This window comes from Nuphar pumila, chromosome 5 (genome assembly GCF_984573655.1).
Source record: "Nuphar pumila chromosome 5, dmNupPumi1.hap1.1, whole genome shotgun sequence".
NCBI classification, from domain to species: Eukaryota; Viridiplantae; Streptophyta; class Magnoliopsida; order Nymphaeales; family Nymphaeaceae; genus Nuphar; species Nuphar pumila.
This window is the reverse complement of record NC_143253.1, coordinates 123,802,151-123,821,518: the sequence shown is the minus strand read 5'-3', so window position 1 is coordinate 123,821,518 and position 19,368 is coordinate 123,802,151. Positions and strand designations below refer to the sequence as shown.

The following is a 19,368-nucleotide window of genomic DNA, read 5'->3' as shown; positions in this document are numbered from 1 at the left end:
TTGTGATATTTACGGTTTTAGCAGATATTTATCGCGAAAACCCTCGAGATTTTTATTTTTAAATGTGTTTTATTTATATTTTCTTATAAAATTTATTTTTTTTAATTTATTTTTTATTGCAAAGAATTTGCAGAAAAGATGTGAGATTTATGAAAAATTTCAAAATCTCCCAAGTTTTTTACTCCCAAAATTTTCCCGTTTTAAACTTTTGTCACTATGCCTACCAGACAAGCGGAGTCCTGGTTGGTATTGAAAATCATCTTTCTCACTTTAGATTTATGAAAAAAAAATGCAGCACCAACTTTACAAGGAAAATGAAAAGGATTGACGGCTAACAGGCAATCAAGTAAACAAACTGAAGACCTTGCATGACCCAAATGCTTTGTGAAGTGCCTTAACTGCTATATGAACAATTAATAGGAGGCAGAGATAACTAAGATGGTTTGAAATCTGGTGCAGGATCATGAAAATCGTTTCTCAAGCACACATATGTTGAGCCAAAAATCAATTCACATACAAGCTTCATATGTCAAACACATCAGTCTACTTGGCTCAATATGACATAAAAAGCAAACAAAATATCCTGAGGGAAAGTATTTGAGACATCACACTAACATTCAACTGAACAGGAATCTCACAACGGTATGCACCAGAACTTTCTGCTCTTTGATAGGAAAAGGCTACGAGTACCTGAGACAAAACAATGAAAAAAAGACCTGTCATACCATGTGGGAAGTACACCTAGCTTTGATCTTGTGGCAAGGGTAATTGCTAGAAAAGTACATCTGTGTAATCATCATGCTTGTGTCATCTTTCTAATAAAGTTTTCAATTCATCAGACACAGTGAGTGAGTATGAGCCGCTCTAAGTTTAACCCTGGGTTCGGGCCGACTTAGACACGGCAGTTCTCCAGCCTAGTGTCACCCCTTTCAATGCATTGGCATTAAAAAATATATGCTAGCATGAGCCCAACGACCAGGCACATGCAGCACTGCTCACAGGTAATACAGCTTTGTTGATCGTCATAAAGACATTTCAGTGTCTAAATTCTTAAAGATATAGCATCCTCTCATGAGGCACATAGCCTACTCGAGAATTACCAAGGGTTTCCAAAAGGGCCTTTTTAAGGTGCACTAAACATGTCTTATTCATGAAGAAGCCTCGGATCACTCATATATTAAAGAATGCTTGAGAACTCATGGGAAAGAATCAAAAAGTTTAATCGGTGTAGACACAAACACATGTGAACACAAAGTAGTAGTAACCATCGTAGGCAATGTTTTCAATTTATTTTTTCAATTCTACAATATGTCAAGGCTTTTTCATTTTGTCGAAAACCATTACAATCACAAGTAAAAGAGGCCTGCAATATTTACAGTGGTAATTTCAAGATAAAAACAACATTTAAATTCAAATACATTTCGTTTTTTACCCTTCCCATTTTGAAACTTGTGAGAATTTTTCGAATATATTAGTAAAAAAAACAGATCAATTTTATTTACAGTCACCGATATTGCTCTTAGCATGATAACAGCAAGAGCTTTGCTTGAGAAATTTAAAAAATAGCAGGATTTTATTGGAAAACCTCAGAAAATATTGGCATTCTATATTCACATAATAATACAAGAAAATTCAAAATATAAAAGCCAAAACAGCACTAGAAATCGAATCTATTGATGCTTCCAACACATTGTGACTATCATATTTTTTTGGAAAAAAATCCCTTAAAAAAACGACATTTCCAGTAGTACTTCATGAGATTTTGTGACTCTGAATTCACCACATAGACACATGCACATGCATGTACACACATGGTCAAAATGGCAAAAGAAAATGCAAGAAAATATGAATTGTGGTGTGAATGGCAACCCGCAAACAGCTAAAAGAAAAAACAAAGATTGAGTCGACCTTACTAGAAACCCGAAAATAGATCAATAATAACGATGACAATGGCAACTTAAACACCAGCCTAGCAATCAAATTTAACATAAAAAATTCCTGCAAACCCCAAAATTCACAAAATTTCACCCTGATGTGCGTAAGATCTAAACCAACAAAAAAAAAAGAAACATGCATCTGAGTATATAGCACACACCATAAAGTAAACAAATTCAACATTAATGGAAAGAAGATGATGATGATGATGAACTGCGATGCAAAATAATATACACTTGGACCCTAATATATATCGCATCTAAACAACACAAGAAAAAAAAAAGACAGAACTGAACATACAAGAAACCCTAAGGGGTGGTTGTCCGAATGGAAGGGGCTGGTGTCGTCGAAACCAGAGTAGCAGCTCGCATCAGGGGCTAGCTGAGACAACCCAGTGCAATGGATGCGTTGGTGTCGCTGACGGGAGGGGAGCTCGCAGGAGAGAGAGAGAGAGAGAGAGAGAGAGAGCTGCTTAGGGTTTGGTCTACTGCTGGCGTTCAGCTGATGTCGCCGGCGATGGGGCACTGCGCCGGCGGGAGGGGATATCGCAGCAGGAGAGAGAGAAAGATGTTTTGGGTTTGGGGAAAGGGACAGATCATGTTTGCTGAGCAAGATCACCGTAGACTACCAACAAGGCAAGCAGAAGCTTGGTCCAGGAATGTGGACACACCATCACAAGCTAAGAAGCTTCAGTTGTCTGGACGTGATGGACGAAAATATCAAATGTATGCTAGGCACCCTTGTAGGATACCAAACAAAGAGGACATCAGATAGTTCTGGGGTATATGTCCAGAGGAATGAACAAGATTGAAGATTGAAAGCTGCTCGGGTCGTTGTCTCTGTCTTGTCGGACGTGTCGTCCTGGTTAAATCACTTTTGATTCCAATATGCACTTATATCATGCAGGTTTTCGTTCCCCCTAAAGTTGTTCTGAACATACTGACTAAGCTTCTTTCTCAGTTCGTTTGGGTGGATAAGAATCAGTGTAGATCTCCCCACCTTGTTAACTGGGAGGCCATGACTAAACCACCGGATCATGGGGTCTGGGTATCTACTCTGAACTCAGCATTCATCATCAATTGCCTCTGGTTTATTTGTAAAGAGGGGAAACAATGGACTTCTGAGATGAAGCTACGTATGGTGCGTATGAATGGCCCTGGCGATGGTATGCTAACTCAAGATGGACGAACGGATCTGGTCTTTGGTGGGGCTGGGAGAAGCAGATTGATGCCCTGATAGATGATCTTACAAATCGGATTAGAAATGGACATTGCACGTCCTTTTGCTGTTTCATGCATCATGCATATGTAATTGGGCAAAACTATCACCCACCTCCCTCGTTACCCTCAATCCCACCTACAGGCTACTTTTTCTCCTTTTGCCTATTGCTTTATTTTATCCGAGGGTTTTCTGATGAAAGGGACGAAAATCTTCCGATATATATATATATATAAAGAGAGAGTGTACCTTTTCATTCCGAAGTGAACCACAGTCGCCAGCACCAGCTCTATTATAACGATCAAGGCAAGCCAAACAGAACTGGACAAGATGTATTTCTGGTATTCAGTCGGCATACCGGGCGCGATCCATACTGCAAAAGACAGGACCACGCATATCAGAAGCAGGACTGCGGCCACGATCAAAGGAATTATGACCCAGTGGGCTGGCTGCTTATCTAGAAGTGCCCATGGTACTACAATAGCCAGCAAACAGGGGAAGTAGAAGATGAAGAGTTTGAGGGCTTGTTTGCCATAGGAGCCGCCTGGTTCCAGGCCACCTTCTAGTTCCACACCACCTGATTCAACATCTCCCGTCAGGGTTCTTTCAAAAAAAGGAAAGAAAAAGCATCTCCCGTTAGGGTTTATGGTGCACCTTCTTCGGCGACAGCGGGCTCCTCAAGCCATCGTTGGAAGAGTCGAGGGTGTCCCATCTCCAAAATAACAATCAGAAGAGCAAGAAGCCAAAGAAGAGACAGATAACCAAAATTTTAAAAAACTTGAATCTCTGGAAGATGGTTTCAAAGGAAGACGATGACAGTGCAATGTATATATATATATATATATATATATATATATATATACATATATATATATATATATATATATATATATATATATATATATATATATATGGGAGAGAGTTTCTTAGAAAGATCGTCGTGCACACGCTGAGATTGACGTCCACGCGGGTTTCCGACTTTTAGAGAACGATGCATGGTGCACGGGTTCGCTGGCTGACGGGAGGGAAGCTCTTTGATGTATTTTCCCAAAACATTGAATTGATTTAACCAGGCTCATTTACCATTGGATTGAACTCGTGGCTTGGCTCGTGTTTACCGGAGCCGAGCACGAGCTTGACTCATCTCTAAATGAGACAAGCCGGAATATATTTTTTTTATATGTTATACATAAAATATAATTTTTTTGGATATTAAACTTAATACTTCATATTTTATGTATATATTTTTATTCATTTCTCTCTTTTTATATGTATTTTATGTATTCTTTTTTATATATTATACTAACAATATATATTATGTACAAAAATATTTTATCCATACTAGCTCGCCCAAGCCGAACACCCTGTGGTAGGGCTAGACTGGTTTAAGCTAAACGAGCTGCTCGTGGCTGGGCTCGCATGAACCAATAACGAAGGAATTTGTGATGAGCAGAACTGAGAAACCGTTAATTAACTATGGTATTAAATAATTATAGTTGATTAGCTGTTATACACGAAATTACATTTTCAAATGTCTTAACAAAAAGTGATGCCATTTAATTTCATCAATAATGATTGCTCAAACACAAAAAATGATTTTCCATCATCGGTAAACGTTCCAAATTAGAGGCTCGAATTTGGATTTTTAATACAAATGAATTCGGATTCGTCTCAGATTTGGATTGTAAGGTAAAAATATCAAATAAATCCCAGCCAGCTTAGTAATAGGATAGTGTTTACCAAAGCCGACTAACGGATCGAACCCAAACCCCATCGCTGGACATTCCAGTCCGGAAGTCTATTAGTCCATGTTTCTTGCATATGAATTAACATCTACATGACTCTCAACTACACCCTCGGCCTTGTCACTGGGGTGCTTTTGAATGCCTCGGATGTCTGATGTGGCACAAGTTAATACTGTTGTGGTGCTGGTGAGGCAGTAAAATCCAGCGACTTTTTTTTTTTTTTTTGCAAACACCACATCTCAAATCTTAGGCTAGCTCGGTTTTGAGATCCCCACTTTTGTGAGATATAAAAGAAAGTGCCATCGATTTGAAATCATATGGAGAGGGGTCGGACTTCAAATCCTCGGATTTGAGACCAGAGGCATTCAAATGCGCTCTGAATGTAAATTTTCAATTAGCACATAACATTTAAGCATAATTTCAAAATATATACTTGTGTTTTTTAAGTTCTGAAAAACATGTTTATCTAAATCGACCTAACAAAGCCTATATATACACGGTTAATATTTGCTACAGTCGATTGTTGGGTGGAACCCCTTGTTTGTTTGTAGGTAGGATTGCCTTTTTTTTAACAGTTTTTGGTTATTTCCTACGCATCTAACCTTACATATATGATCTACATGTTTTCATAGTGAGAGTCGGCCCTTAGATAGTCAGATTACAACACATAAATGAGCTTTTACAAGGCTTCACAAATCAATGAACTACAATGTGTGATACATTTCGGGGTCATGAAATCTCAAAAGCTTATTCCCACTGCTTTGGACATGTTGAGTCCATCTACAACATCTGATTGTGTGTGTGTATATATATATATATGGGTTAATATTGGCCCCTAATGAAGGTACTAATGAGCTAAAAATCATCGGCACAAGTTGTATCGACTCAATCTAACCACATAGATGTACTTTGCATGTTTTGTTTGTTAAGGATCAAGACTTGGATTGTGTTTTTATGATGTAAAATTGTGATCTTTTGAGTTATAAAAATGTCGGCCGTTGAATTTTTTGACCCCTTTAAAAACTTAATTACTTGTCATAATTACATGGTTCAAAACAAGTTTTTTACTAAACAAACTATGTACATCTGATTGTATATATATGTGGGTTAATATTAGCTCCTAATGAAGGTACAATATTAATAAGCTAGAAATCATCGGTGCTAGTTGTATAGACTCAATCTAACCACATAGATGTGTTCAGCATGATTTGTTTGTTAAGGATCAAACCTTAGATTGTGTTTTTCTTATGTAAAAAATTCAGCGGCCCACATTTCTATAACTCAAAAGATCACATTTTTACATCAGAAAAATACAATTCAAGGCTTGATCCTTAACAAACAAATCATGCTGAATACATCCATGTGGTTAGATTGAGTCGATACAACTTGCACCTAAGATTTATAGCTCATTAGTATCATACCTTCATTAGTATCCAATACTAACCCTATACATATAATGACTAGCTGCTAAACAGTTTTTATTTCCTAAGCTATCCTGAATATTTTAAAAATAACCTTTTAGGTATTTGCTTAGCATAAAACAAGTATTAGAATAGGCATTTTTTATGTTTAGAAGTATCTTTGGTGTGCTGAGTTCTCATTGCAGAAAAACTTATTGACAAAGTAAAACTCAAAATTAAGCATAAAGAACGTACTATTTTCTAGAGATATTTGGTACAGTTACAAGCATGCAATGGATGCTCAGTGCGCCTGCCCATGTTAAAAAGGGCTTTAGCGGAGCGCGCAAGCGTTGCTAAATCCCCTTGGGCCTTTAGGCAATAAAGGCCTTTCAGGACACATGAAAAACATCACTAAAGGGCTGGAAACATTTAACAGTGCTTTTGCATGCCGCTAAAGGGTCTTTTGACCCTTATGCACTTGCAACGACTGTATATATAATAGAGGGCAATGGGAAGCTACCCGACTGCATCCCTACTATATTGATTGGAATCGTTAATTTTTGGTTTTTCTTTGAAATTCTGACTTTTCTTATGTGTGGATAGGTTTTTGTGGGGTTTAAAAATTAACAGTCTATAATTTTCATAAATTTTTTAGGCTTCAAATATCATTTTTTCTATCCAAAATGCATGATCCAAGTATTAATTTCTAGTAAATCAATCATGCTGAAAACATCTATAAGGTCAGAATTTTGAAAAAAAAAATAGTAAAAACAATTTAGTGGGTAGAGTTGGTACGTTTTCTATCTGGTAGGTTTTCATATATATATATATATATATATATATATATAAAAGTAGATGCTAAATGAAATATGCTAAATGATACATGCTAAATCAGTTTTTCTGCTCTTTCGGTGTTTTCTTTCGTAGTTCCGACCCCATAAATGTGTTGGGCATTGTTGATTTATGAGGAATCCATACCTGGATCATGTGTTTTCGACAAAAAAAGTGACATTTGATGCCTCAAAATTTTACAAGGATTTTGGACCATTGATTTTTAGAACCTTATAAAAACTCATCCATGTATCGAAATTGAATACTTCAAGAGCTGATCCTTATAAAATCAAATACATAGATCATATCTGTATGGTTAGAATTTAAAAATAAGACCTGAAAAACTATTTAGCAGATATTATTTAACACCTACCCATTACTTTATATTATATATATATATATATAGAGAGAGAGAGAGAGAGTGATTGGTAGCTGCTTGCACGTTAATTGCTAAATGAGCATGCTAAATAGGTTTTTCAATCTTTTTTCATTTTATTTATAAATTCTGACCTTACATATGTGATCTATGTACTTGATTTTATAGGGATCTATAAGGTTTTAAAAATCAACGGTATGAAATCTTTGTAAATTTTTAAGGTTTTAAATATCATTTTTTTCATCAAAAACACATGATCCAGGTGAGACACATTTATGATGTAGAAACTGCAAAAAAAAAAAACGAGAATAAAAACCTATTTAGCACATATCATTTAGCACCTACCGTGTGAGCAGCTACCAATTTCTCTGATGATGTGCCCGAGTGTTCCCCACTCTAAATTGTCGCGTCAAATGGTCAAGGCAGCCCTGCACATGTGATCTAAATGGTTTGTTTAATAAAAGAATATTTTCAATCATATCATTGCAGTGTGAAAGATTCCAGGGCAGGGCAGAAGAAATCAATGTCTCAAATGCACCAAAATTTTATGACATAAAAAATGGTGTTCTTATTTTGAAGAAACCCAACCCAAGGTATCATTCTTACGAAACAAACTATGCTTGGCACATCAATTGGGTTAAATTAATGTGGCGGCACGCTACCGTTGCATCATGGGTTGTTATGTTGGGAAGTGATCGTAAGTACAATAGGCTTAGCCAACGGGACTAGTTCTTTGATTCCTATGGTCGCTTCCTCGTCCTTCATGAAAAAAGTTAATGTGAAACACCCTAGGGCAAATAAAAACCTGTGGAGCATCATCCAACTTTTATTTATATATATATAGGATAAATATTAGCTGAAGGTAAAGAACTCATGGGCAGAAATCACTAGTTTATTTAAAAAAAAATCAAATTTTTATAGATCAAATATTACAGATGCAGTTATGACATGTAATTAGATTTAGGGTAGCTGCTTTCTCACAATTGGGCAAACAGCAAGCAGATGCCCAGGTGCACAGCAAGTGTTTGTCATTGTTTAAAAAGGAGAGTTGATTTTTAGTGGGGGTCAGAGCCGCCGCTAATCACTTGGCCTTCAGCATTAGTTATGAGCACCACTAAAGACCTTTTTTCAACTTGATATGCATTCATCATCGTATCAATTTTTTTTTTAGTATTTTGTTACGTCTAACAGTATAGATGAGATTTACATGTTTTATTTAGTAGGAACTGGATTTTGGATCACCAGAATCCAAACTATATACTGTTTTCTTCGGCGATCCAAAAATGAATGGCTATGAATGCATCAATTTTTTCTTATTCAAAAGTACATGTTTTTTCATTAAAAAAGAAAAAAAATGATCCAATAGTTGATTCCTACTGAAGCCCACATTCTGAACACATCTATGAGGTTAGATTAAGTCTATACAACTTGCATCATGAAATTCCAATTTAATTGTAGGTGCAATCAGTTGTACTAAATATATATATATATATATAAAGTAATGGGTCTGTGCTAAACCGTCTGCTAAATGGGTTTTCCAGTTTCTCCAGTGATTTTTACGTGGCTGATTTGAAGTTGGGCTTAATTTGATTTCGAGTTAACTCCAATGTTGTCAGTATCAGTATCGGCCCTCATTAGTTGGGTCACTGATTCAGCTGTATCCGCCGACACTGATACTCAGCTTAATCGTTCTGTGTCGACCAGAAAATAAAAAAAAATTATTATGTATCAACCATAACATGACACTTGTTAAAACCATTAAAATAGTATTAAAATAAAATAAAATAATTTTTAGTATTTTTGGTATTTATTTAAAAAATAATCGAGTTCAAAACCCAGGGTTTGCATTCTGTGCAAAAAGTTGTGAAGCATAAGGGAAATCTTTCTCAGTGGGCAGGGGAGAATATCCGTGGAGTTTTATTTTTTTTCTTGTGTGAAGGAAATATCCGTGGAGTTTTATAAAGAAGATGGCAGAACAGAACAAAAGGTACCCTGATCCAAAACATTGCTATTTTCTCCCTCATAAAAAATAAAGAGTAAATGGCAGTTGGTGACGTTTACAGTTGACCCTTCCCGATCTCTTACCAATGAATTTCATCGCATGCCTGTAAACATGGCAGCCAATGCCCCTTCCACGTTGATAATGGTCTCTCTTTTGAGTGAAAGCAGGCATTATAGGAATTACGGTATGTCGCAGTTCGGTGGTGATGGGTTACAAAATTTCCGACACAAAGAAAGCGTTCCAGATTAATTTTCAGTTAAGAAAAACTAAGATTTTCTAAGCCCACAGGTTTTCAATTAAGAAAAATGAAGATTTTCTAAGCCCGGATTTATAGTAATGCTCTTTGTGATTTTTTATTTGTTTTAAAGTCAACTGCCTTAGCGAGGTGACTAATATACTTTCTGTGTTTTTTTTTTGGATTAGCAAGTTGGGGTTAGGCAGACCCTACCAAAACAGAATGAGATACAATCCGATCATGCTAAATGGGTCGGAGAACTAATCAGGGGTTTATCCTTCCAAATTACATTCACCTGATAGATGCCCAATTGACGTAGGAGCATGATAGAAGACTAATGTTTATAAAGAGTCATCTTGGATTTTAGATTTTTGTATATCTTTGTATTTGAATATTTGATCTATTTTCCAAAGTAGGATTAGGGTTTTATTTTTCTATAAATACTTATTATGTGAGGAGAGAGGAGGGAGAATTGTAGAAATGGATGATTGAAACTTATTATTTTACCACCCCAGTGGTTGATCATGTGGCAAGCTTAAGGCCAAAGATCAAATCCTATTGGCACATGGGGCTGCTATTGCCCTATGAAAATCCTAATGACACCGAACCGACGCACCTATGAACAAGTTCTGACCCTCCAAGTCCCTGATAGTGAACCCCACCCTCCAACGGATGCCAAGCATGCTAAATATATTAATCTTTATCCAGCCTGAATCAGGTTCAACCCAACAACCTACATTCAACCACCTGCGATAGATATCACCATGCTTATCCACTCCACTATGCAGCACATGAGCCCTAATTTAATTTAAAATAATATAGGTGATCTTAGCAGCATATATTCATCCTTAGAAAGTAAACCGAAGCAAGTTATATGTCCCCCCCACCCCCACCCCGAACACGCAGGTGCATGTTCGGGGGTCCGAATGAGTGTCACGTATATAAGCATGTGGGGCTCGTATCCCCGAATATGTCAGCATCACTTAGCATCAGAGTTTGGCACGGTTGCAAAGACTTAAGTACCCTTTCCCGTCATTCCCGTCATGAAATGATGATTTGAGAAAAGGACAAAAATATCCTCAGGAAGGATGATCTTAACTCTTCAAAGTCCAAACATTTTGTTTTCACCCTAAGCAGTAAACTCATATGTTGTTGTCGGATCACCCTTTGGTGACACACCATTTGATGTAACAGGAGCTCCCTTTGACGATGCACCTTTTGTTGTCGTCTGCTACCGTCAGAGCACCCTTTGTCATCGTCTGCCACCATCATAGCACTCTTTGTCGTCGTCTGCTGCCGTCAGAGTAACCTTTATCATCGTCTGCGTAGTAGGAGCATCATTGCCACCACCGACTACATCTACCTTCTGGGTGTTTCTCCTCCACTCTCGGATTACCAAAACTCTTTATCGTTTCAGTGAGTTTCGTATCAAGTTTCGTTATGTAAACAAATTGATTTGTAAATCTGAATGCTAAATCTTACAACTGGTTATACTATTCATGCTAAATAACTCCTATTTTCATACTGAAATAAATTAATTTGTACCTATCCACCTTTTGGGCATCGAAAAACAGTTAGCATGATTTATTCTTATGAAGGCCAAACATTACAACAATATGTACTTATGAAGGCTAACTTTCTACAATGAATTGTACATTTGAATGCAGTAGCGATTTGTACATTCAATGCAACAATGATTTATATGTTTGAAGCAGTAGCGATGTGTATTTATGATTTATGAAGTTACCACGATTTATAGTTAAGTTTGCTAAATTGTACAATGATGTTTACTTATAAATCTCAAATGTTACGACAATATATTCTTATGAAGGGTGTGATTTCTATAATGATTTATACGTTTGAAGCATGAACAATTTATATATTTAAATTAGTAGCGATTTGTACGTTTGAAGCAGCAGCAATTTATATGTTTAATATAGTAGCGGTGTGTATTTATGAAGTTACCTCGATTTATATCTAAATTTGGTAAATCTTACAACGATGTTTACTTATAAATCTCAAATGTTACGACAATATATTCTTATGAAGGGTGTGATTTCTATAATGATTTATACGTTTGAAGCATGAACAATTTATATATTTAAATTAGTAGTGATTTGTACGTTTGAAGCAGCAACAATTTATACGTTTAATACAGTAGCGGTGTGTATTTATGAAGTTACCTCGATTTATATCTAAATTTGGTAAATCTTACAACGATGTTTACTTATGACCTACATTAATCTTTATCCAGCCCAAATCAGGTTCAACCCAACGACCTACATTCAACCACCTGCGACTGATATCACCATGCTTATCCACTCCACTATGAAGCACATAAGCCCTAATTTAATTTAAAATAATATAGGTGATCTTAGCAGCATATATCCATATATATTCATCCTTAGAAAGTAAACCAAAGCAGGTTATATCTCCCCCCCCCCCATCCTGAACACGCTGGTGCATGTTCGGGATCTGAATGAGTGCCATGTGTTTAAGTACGTGGGGCTTGTATCCCCGTGTGTGTCGGCATCACTTAGTGTCGGAGTCTAGTACGATTGCAAAGACTTAAGTACCCTTTCTCGCCATTCTCGCTATGAAATGACGATTTGAGAAAAAGACAAAAATGTTCCTCCAGGAAAGGAAGGATGATCTTAACTCTTTAAAGTCCAAACATTCTATTTTTACCCTAAGCAGTAAACTCCTATGTTGCTGCTGGATCACCCTTTGACGATGCACCATCTGATATAAGAGGAGCTTCCTTTGACGATGCACCCTTTGTTGTTGTTTGCTATCATCGAAGCACCCTTTGTCATCGTCTGTTGCCGCTAGAGTAACCTTTGTCATCGTCTGTACAGTGGAAGCATTGTTGCCACCATTGACTGCATCTACCTTCTAGGTGTTTCTCCTCCACTAACGAATTACCAAAACTTTTGTCATTTCAGTGAGTTTCGTATAAGGTTTTATTATGTAAACAAATTGATTTGTAAATCTGAATGCTAAATCTTACAATTGGTTGTACTATTCATGCTAAATAACTCTTATTTTCATACTGAAACAAATCAATTTTTACATATCCACCTTTTGAGCATAGAAAAATAGTTAGCACAATTTGTTCTTATGAAGGTCAAACATTACAACGATATTTACTTATGATGACTAAATTTCTATAATGATTTATACGTTTAAATGCAGCAATGATATATATATATTTAATGCAGTACCGATTTGTATGTTCGATGCAGTAACGATTTATACGTTTGAAGCAGTAGCAATGTGTATTTATGATTTATGAAGTTACCACGATTTGTACTTAAGTTTGCTAAATCGTACAACGATATTTACTTATGAAGCCTAAACGTTACAACGATATGTTCTTATAAAGGGTATGATTTCTACAATGATTTATATATTTGAAGCATGAACGATTTATATATTTAAATTAATAGTGATTTGTACATTTGAACCAATAATGATTTATACGTTTAATACAATAGCGATGTGTATTTATGAAGTTACCTCAATTTGTACTTAAATTTGCTAAATCTTATAACGATGTTTACTTATGAAGCCAAATATTGTGATAATTTGTAATGTTGAATTTGATTTCGATGAAATATACTCTACACTTAAACATGTTTTATTATCATATATTATTGGGGACTCAATTTCTATATTGATCTCACATTACCTTTTTCTTGCAGGATGATATACATGGATTCTGCACAGAACTATGTAAAAAATTGATGGAGTTCCTAATTCCGAAAGACAAAAAAACTTAGACAGCAAGAATACTTAGAAGGCAATGAACGATTTGAGCCCCCCAGGAGTAATATAATGTATAGAGATTTGTAATAGATTTTGTAGACTGTGTATACAAATTTTGTAAGAGTAAGTATATAAATTTTATAAGACTATGCATACACATTATGTAAATCTCTTTGGGTTGAAATAAAAATTCAACAATTATCCTGATTTCAAGAGGAATGCTAATAAATACTGATAAATGTTGATATCAAGATGAAAGCTGATATATACTTTCAGAATAGAAATATTTGTGTTTTTCATCCTTTTACATAGGACACTGTAAATTGATGTGGTTGTAAATCACGTTGATGGGATACATGACAAATCATTTTTACTATATACGTCAATAAGTTAGACTATTATTTGTAGCAAAGGCAAATTGTTGTCTTCGACATAGACGTCATCGTGTAAATCGCTATAGGACACTACATGGTATAATGATTTATATAACATGAAAAAAAAAGTGTTATGTATTTACAATGATTTGTACATGTGAAGGCTAGACGAGACAATGATTTTTACTTTTAATACAATTTATTTACAAAATAACTTTTTGCGCAACGATTCAAATACAGTATATTTACAATGATTTGTATATGTGAAGGATAGATAAGACAACGATTTTTACTTATAATATAGTTTATTTACAAAACAACGAACGATGTGAACCTGCTAGGCATAATATGATGTACAGAGGTTTGAAATAGAGTTTGTACTGTATACAAATTTTGTAATAGACTGTGTATACATATTGCTGAGTACATTCATGTTTAGTCAAATACAAAATATATATATATATATATATATATATATATATATATATATATATATATATATATCTTGATTCAAATACAAATTCTATACATTATACTTTTAATTGTACTCATGTAAGTTGTGTTTAAAAGACCAATTTTTACCTCGATTTGTATTCATATACAGTGTGATTTTCATCCAGTTGTGACTAACATAGACGTCATTCCGTAAATCGTGATAGGACACTACATGGTATAACAATTTATATAACAAATAAATTGTCATAGGATACTACATAATATAACGATTTATATACCATAGACATCATTCTTATACCATTAGTAAATCACGATAGAAAACTACAAAAGTGATTTACTAATGATATAAAAATTAAACTACAATGATCATGTACAGGTAGTAAATGTAACTCATTGGCGTGGTTTACAACCACAAACGTGTCAACGATAGCAATTTAATACAAGTGATTTACCAAATAAAAAAAGTTGATAAATGCTATATTAGTTAGCACTCATTGTGCAAATCATCATCACACGTTTGACATTCATAAATAAAAATTGTATTGAAAAGAAAAAAGTGTTGTGTACCTACAACGATTTATACATGTGAAGGCTACATGAGAATGATTTTTACTAATGGTATAAGCACTGAACAACGCCTTAATGGCACTCACGACAACATACGTTCTTCAATAATAGCATGATGGCATAAAAAGGTACTCACAACACCTTAATGACACTGACTGGAATGTTTGTGCGTCATTGCTTTTTTTCATACTGCCTAACGAAAATGAAGAAAAGAAGACTGTAAAAATAGATTGCCGATAAATCTTCCTATGACGCCCACCAATGATCGAACTAGTCAATCAATTTATAGTTATCTTCACGAGGTAGGAACGAGAAGACGACAATATGTTGTAACACAAGCTAAAAACCAAGGCGGAGACCTAGACTCGCAGGAATGTGCAAAGTTATTTACAGGAGAACATTTTCATCAAACACATATCTATCTTACGGGAGGATATTTTCGTCAAATGCATATCTATCTTTTTTATATGTTATTTATATTTTTTATATGTTACTTTATTATAAAATCATCATGGGTAACATTGGCATATGAATTATTGTGGGTCCCAAGATATTCCTCCGTACACACCCGAACACACGAATTTGTGTTCAGGGGCGAACACACAACCCTCTCTCTGCAAGGTAAAACTCTGGGTTAAAGATGCCCTAACCATGATAAATCATGGGCAGCTCCTATGCACCCACAAGATTTGATCTTAAGCCTTCAGCTTGATACAGTACCCCGCTGACCACATGACCTAATTTAATGCGTGAGGTTCTCTTAAATAACAAGCCAAGTTACTTTTTTTACACCAAGAAATTGTTGGATCCAGGTATTGGATCCAAAATATGGCCATGGGTCTTACAAAAGACCTTTTAAGTGCAGTTAAGGAAGTGATTATTGGATTGTGAAGCATGATTCTCCATAATTAGTGATGAATTATATCCCTGGATTACCAGTTGAGGTAATAAAAAAACAGTATGAGAGGAGATCACCTCATGGAGATAAATGAAGGTTTGATTCTTCCTTTTGGCGCACAAGACCCCACCATCCATAACCACGCCCGGAGTTGAAAATTCAGAGCTTGTCGTACCCATGGTGGCCATTCATTGGGTTCATGATCATTCACTTTTGTGATGAAGTTCCTAGCATCGCAGGCACATCTATGGATTGTACATCGGATCATAAGTACGTCAGAAACTTTGTCAGCACGTTAGTGCTTGAAATGGTCATTACCAATAGGTATCAAGCATGCACAAAGCGAGCGAGGAACTCCCTTACCTCTCTGCAAATTGGTCATGTGGGGCTCAATGACCTCAACGCCTTAAGAGATGGCTGGTTCCTTGGACGTCAAAGAACAATAGAAGAGGGTGCAACTTCTCGCCGCCTTCCATCTACAAAACTTCAGATTATAGGATGAGTCAGTGTACGATTCCAGGTAGACTTAAGGGTTTTTTCAGTTTTTTTTTAAGAAGACTAGACCTAGTGATTTGAATTTTGAAGGATAAGCCTAGTTTTTTTTAGTTTTATTTTTTTTAAGAGGAAGAATACACCTAGCAATATGTGCTTATGAAACCTTCTAATTTTTTTTTCGACAGACAAAGCTGAGGTTAGGCAGATCCTTACCAGTTATACAACCATATACTATTGGGATTCGAACTTGCAACTTCCCAAGGTGACCTGCACTAACTGCTCCTGCGAAGCAAGCAGAGCCCCCCAAACCTTATAAATTTTGATATAACTGAAACTCATCAGTAATCAAGATGAACTCAGTAGGTTCGTGGCATGTTCTACATGACCTTTTGGAACCCACGAAGAAATGATTCGTTGGATAACAGCACGAATGCTTAAGCGTACATTAGGAAGCAGGATAAAAGATCTCATAAGAAAAAGAAAATTTTTCCTGTGAGAAGTTTTTAATAAAAAATTTTCTTGTTTGTGACATGAAAAATCTGGTTGGAAAAGAGTGTCTTGATTAGGTCGACGCTGCCCTCAAAACTCAAATTTTATATATATATATATATATATATATATATATATATATATATATATAGAGAGAGAGAGAGAGAGAGAGAGAGAGAGAGAGAGAGAGAGTACAATTTACAAGCCATTGGCTGACGAGTTGGCTGATTGCTAAAGCTACACTTCCTGGCCTCTCTAATTGTTTTGATGAAACAACCGAGAAGTCAAGTTCTTCTTCTTCTGCTGTTTGGATGGTATCAGGCGTCGCCATTTTTATGTGCACTAATCTAACGCGCCTGTGTTGGATGGACGCTCTGCATATCAAATGAATACGTAACCTAGCTTGTGTAGACAAAGAAAGAAGGCCAGAGAAGGTTGTTCTGTTCTTTGCAATGCCACCTTCATTGGCCATCAGGCCTACCAGGCAATAGTTTCTTAATGCCGGAACTTTCAGATGAATGGCCAGCTCTATCATCACCCTTTTGTGGCCCCTCTTGCTCAATAAAGCTATTTTTTTTTCGTATGAGAAATGAGTTGGCAAATGCTGGCAGGATACGAAAACAAGTGGGCCGAAAATTTAAAGAGGAAGATGTACGTTGTAACAATCATTGAGACTATATTAATTGTATACAACGGCAGAGCCAGAACAAGTCTTTATCTTACAATTAAAAATCTGCATGTAGCATTGTAAATTTTGGCTTGTTATGGCCGACGCTCTTTTTAATAACATTGAAAATCATTTTAACGTAAAGACACAACAGGTAAAAAGAGGCACCCTGTTGCAAAAGAAATTAATTACAGAAATGTGAGGTGAGGTCACACTTGTAAGGAAATTAAAATGGGAAAAAACATGAATCTTGCTCTAGGTTGCAATCAGGTTTCAGAAGAGAGAGGGAGTGATCACTTTATGCTATTATAATGCCCGGGTATCACTAGTTACCTCTCCATTGTTACTGCCATTTTATTAACCTGGTTCTCTTTATAGTGTATTTGCATTCCAGGAATTTGGTGGAAATTGGAATCCAATTCCACTATGTCCTTTGGTTATTTTGACACAAAAGAATTTAGTGGAACAGGATCCAGTTCCATTTTTTCTTTCTTTTTTTAATATCAGTGAAATTTTATAATGCTAGGGATCCTCTCATTTTTTTGAAAATCCTCAAATACCTCTAGTAAGTCCTCCTTACATGAAACCCAAACGGTCTTAAAAAACTCTATGGGAAAACCATACGTCCCTGGTGATTTCCCCGAAGGCAATTCCACACCACCTTTTTAATTTAATCCAATGTGAAAGATGCCTCTAGTGCCAATGAGTCCACTCCCACAATACAAGATAAAACCAACCTGCTCATATCATAGTCTTCGGACCCCAAGTCTGAAAATTTCCTACGAAACTAACTTGTTGCTTTCTCAAGAATTTCCTCACCTTCACATCTGTGGCCCTCAATATTAAGTATGTCAAGTTGGTTTATTCTTCATGAGGCGAGACAAAAACATGAAAATACTTGGTATTAGTATCCCCATGTTTCAACCAATTCCACTGTTGTTGTTCTTTAATTCTCCATTCAGCAATGTTATTAATCAAGATGGATTGTCTTGCTTGGAGAGAATCACTTATGTCCACTTCTACCCCCCCTGCCAATTCTTCTTGTACAAGGCATGATTCCCCTTCCCACCCATTGATTATGTTGAATTTTGCATTCACTTTCTCTCTGGACCACAGAATCAAAGTCCTTCAAGTGTAATCTAATGTTTCAAAAATTCCAAGTGCTTCCCATCTTGCCTCTTGGTTAACTATCCACCATTCCTTCAACATTTTGGCCATCCCCTCTTGCCTAAGCCATTAATTTTCGAGTTTGAAGGTACCCTTCTTAGTCTGCCAACCCCTCCCCCCAGCCACGATAATCTAATTTTCCCATGGTCTGATATTATCCATGGTTCTATACATGCCTGAATATCATGATGTGCATAAAGAAAATCCGATGAAATAAGAAAATGATCCAGCTTACATAGGTTAGGGATTTTCCTTTCACTAGACCACATGAAATTCCCTCCCTCCATGTGAACCTCTCTAAGATCTAGATTTTGGATAAATTTGGCAGACTCTCTCATACTTTTTGTGAGATTCTATCAACGGTTTGAATTCCCCATATGTAATATGCATTTAAAACCCTCCCCCACATGCCTAGGGGATAATCTCTTTTTTCCTATCTCCTCTAAATCACTCTATAAAAAAAAAATCATGGTTCGGGTTATGGGTCCATAAATTTTTTCCATGGTCATCATTTGAAAATTTTTATCTAGCTCTTATCCCCATTTATTTGGAATCCTTCTTATGAACCACACGTTATTCCCATCTACCACACCCCTTCTCAGTCAACTTTTTGGCTCCCAATCGCATACCCTTCACCATAGCCGATGAGGGTGTTAATGGAGCCTTGAATGCCCCCTTGAGCCTGCCGACCATGTTTGAGATAGTGGAAGGATGCAGAAAGGTACCATTCCAGCCAGCCTTGTTG

At 36.1% G+C, this 19,368-nt stretch overlaps 1 protein-coding gene across 6 annotated transcripts; it reads right to left on the bottom strand.

The window, feature by feature from the left end:
* Positions 1–424: 424 nt before the first annotated feature.
* Positions 425–17,307, bottom strand: LOC149838514 (uncharacterized). Of its 6 annotated transcripts, XM_090006636.1 has the most exons (7): positions 16,985–17,307; positions 16,514–16,582; positions 16,169–16,289; positions 15,883–16,050; positions 3,808–3,865; positions 3,403–3,730; positions 425–690 (listed from the first exon to the last, which is right to left on the bottom strand). In XM_090006636.1, the coding sequence occupies exons 4-7, from the start codon at positions 15,991–15,993 to the stop codon at positions 681–683; spliced, it is 507 nt and encodes a 168-aa protein (XP_089862762.1). In that variant the 5' UTR covers positions 15,994–16,050; positions 16,169–16,289; positions 16,514–16,582; positions 16,985–17,307; the 3' UTR covers positions 425–680. The 6 variants fall into 6 exon arrangements, 5 of the variants coding, with proteins under 5 accessions (XP_089862762.1, XP_089862761.1, XP_089862765.1 ...); XM_090006635.1 differs by lacking the exon at positions 16,514–16,582; XM_090006639.1 differs by lacking the exon at positions 16,514–16,582 and having other exon boundaries at positions 3,403–3,526.
* Between the last annotated feature and the right edge of the window lie 2,061 nt (positions 17,308–19,368).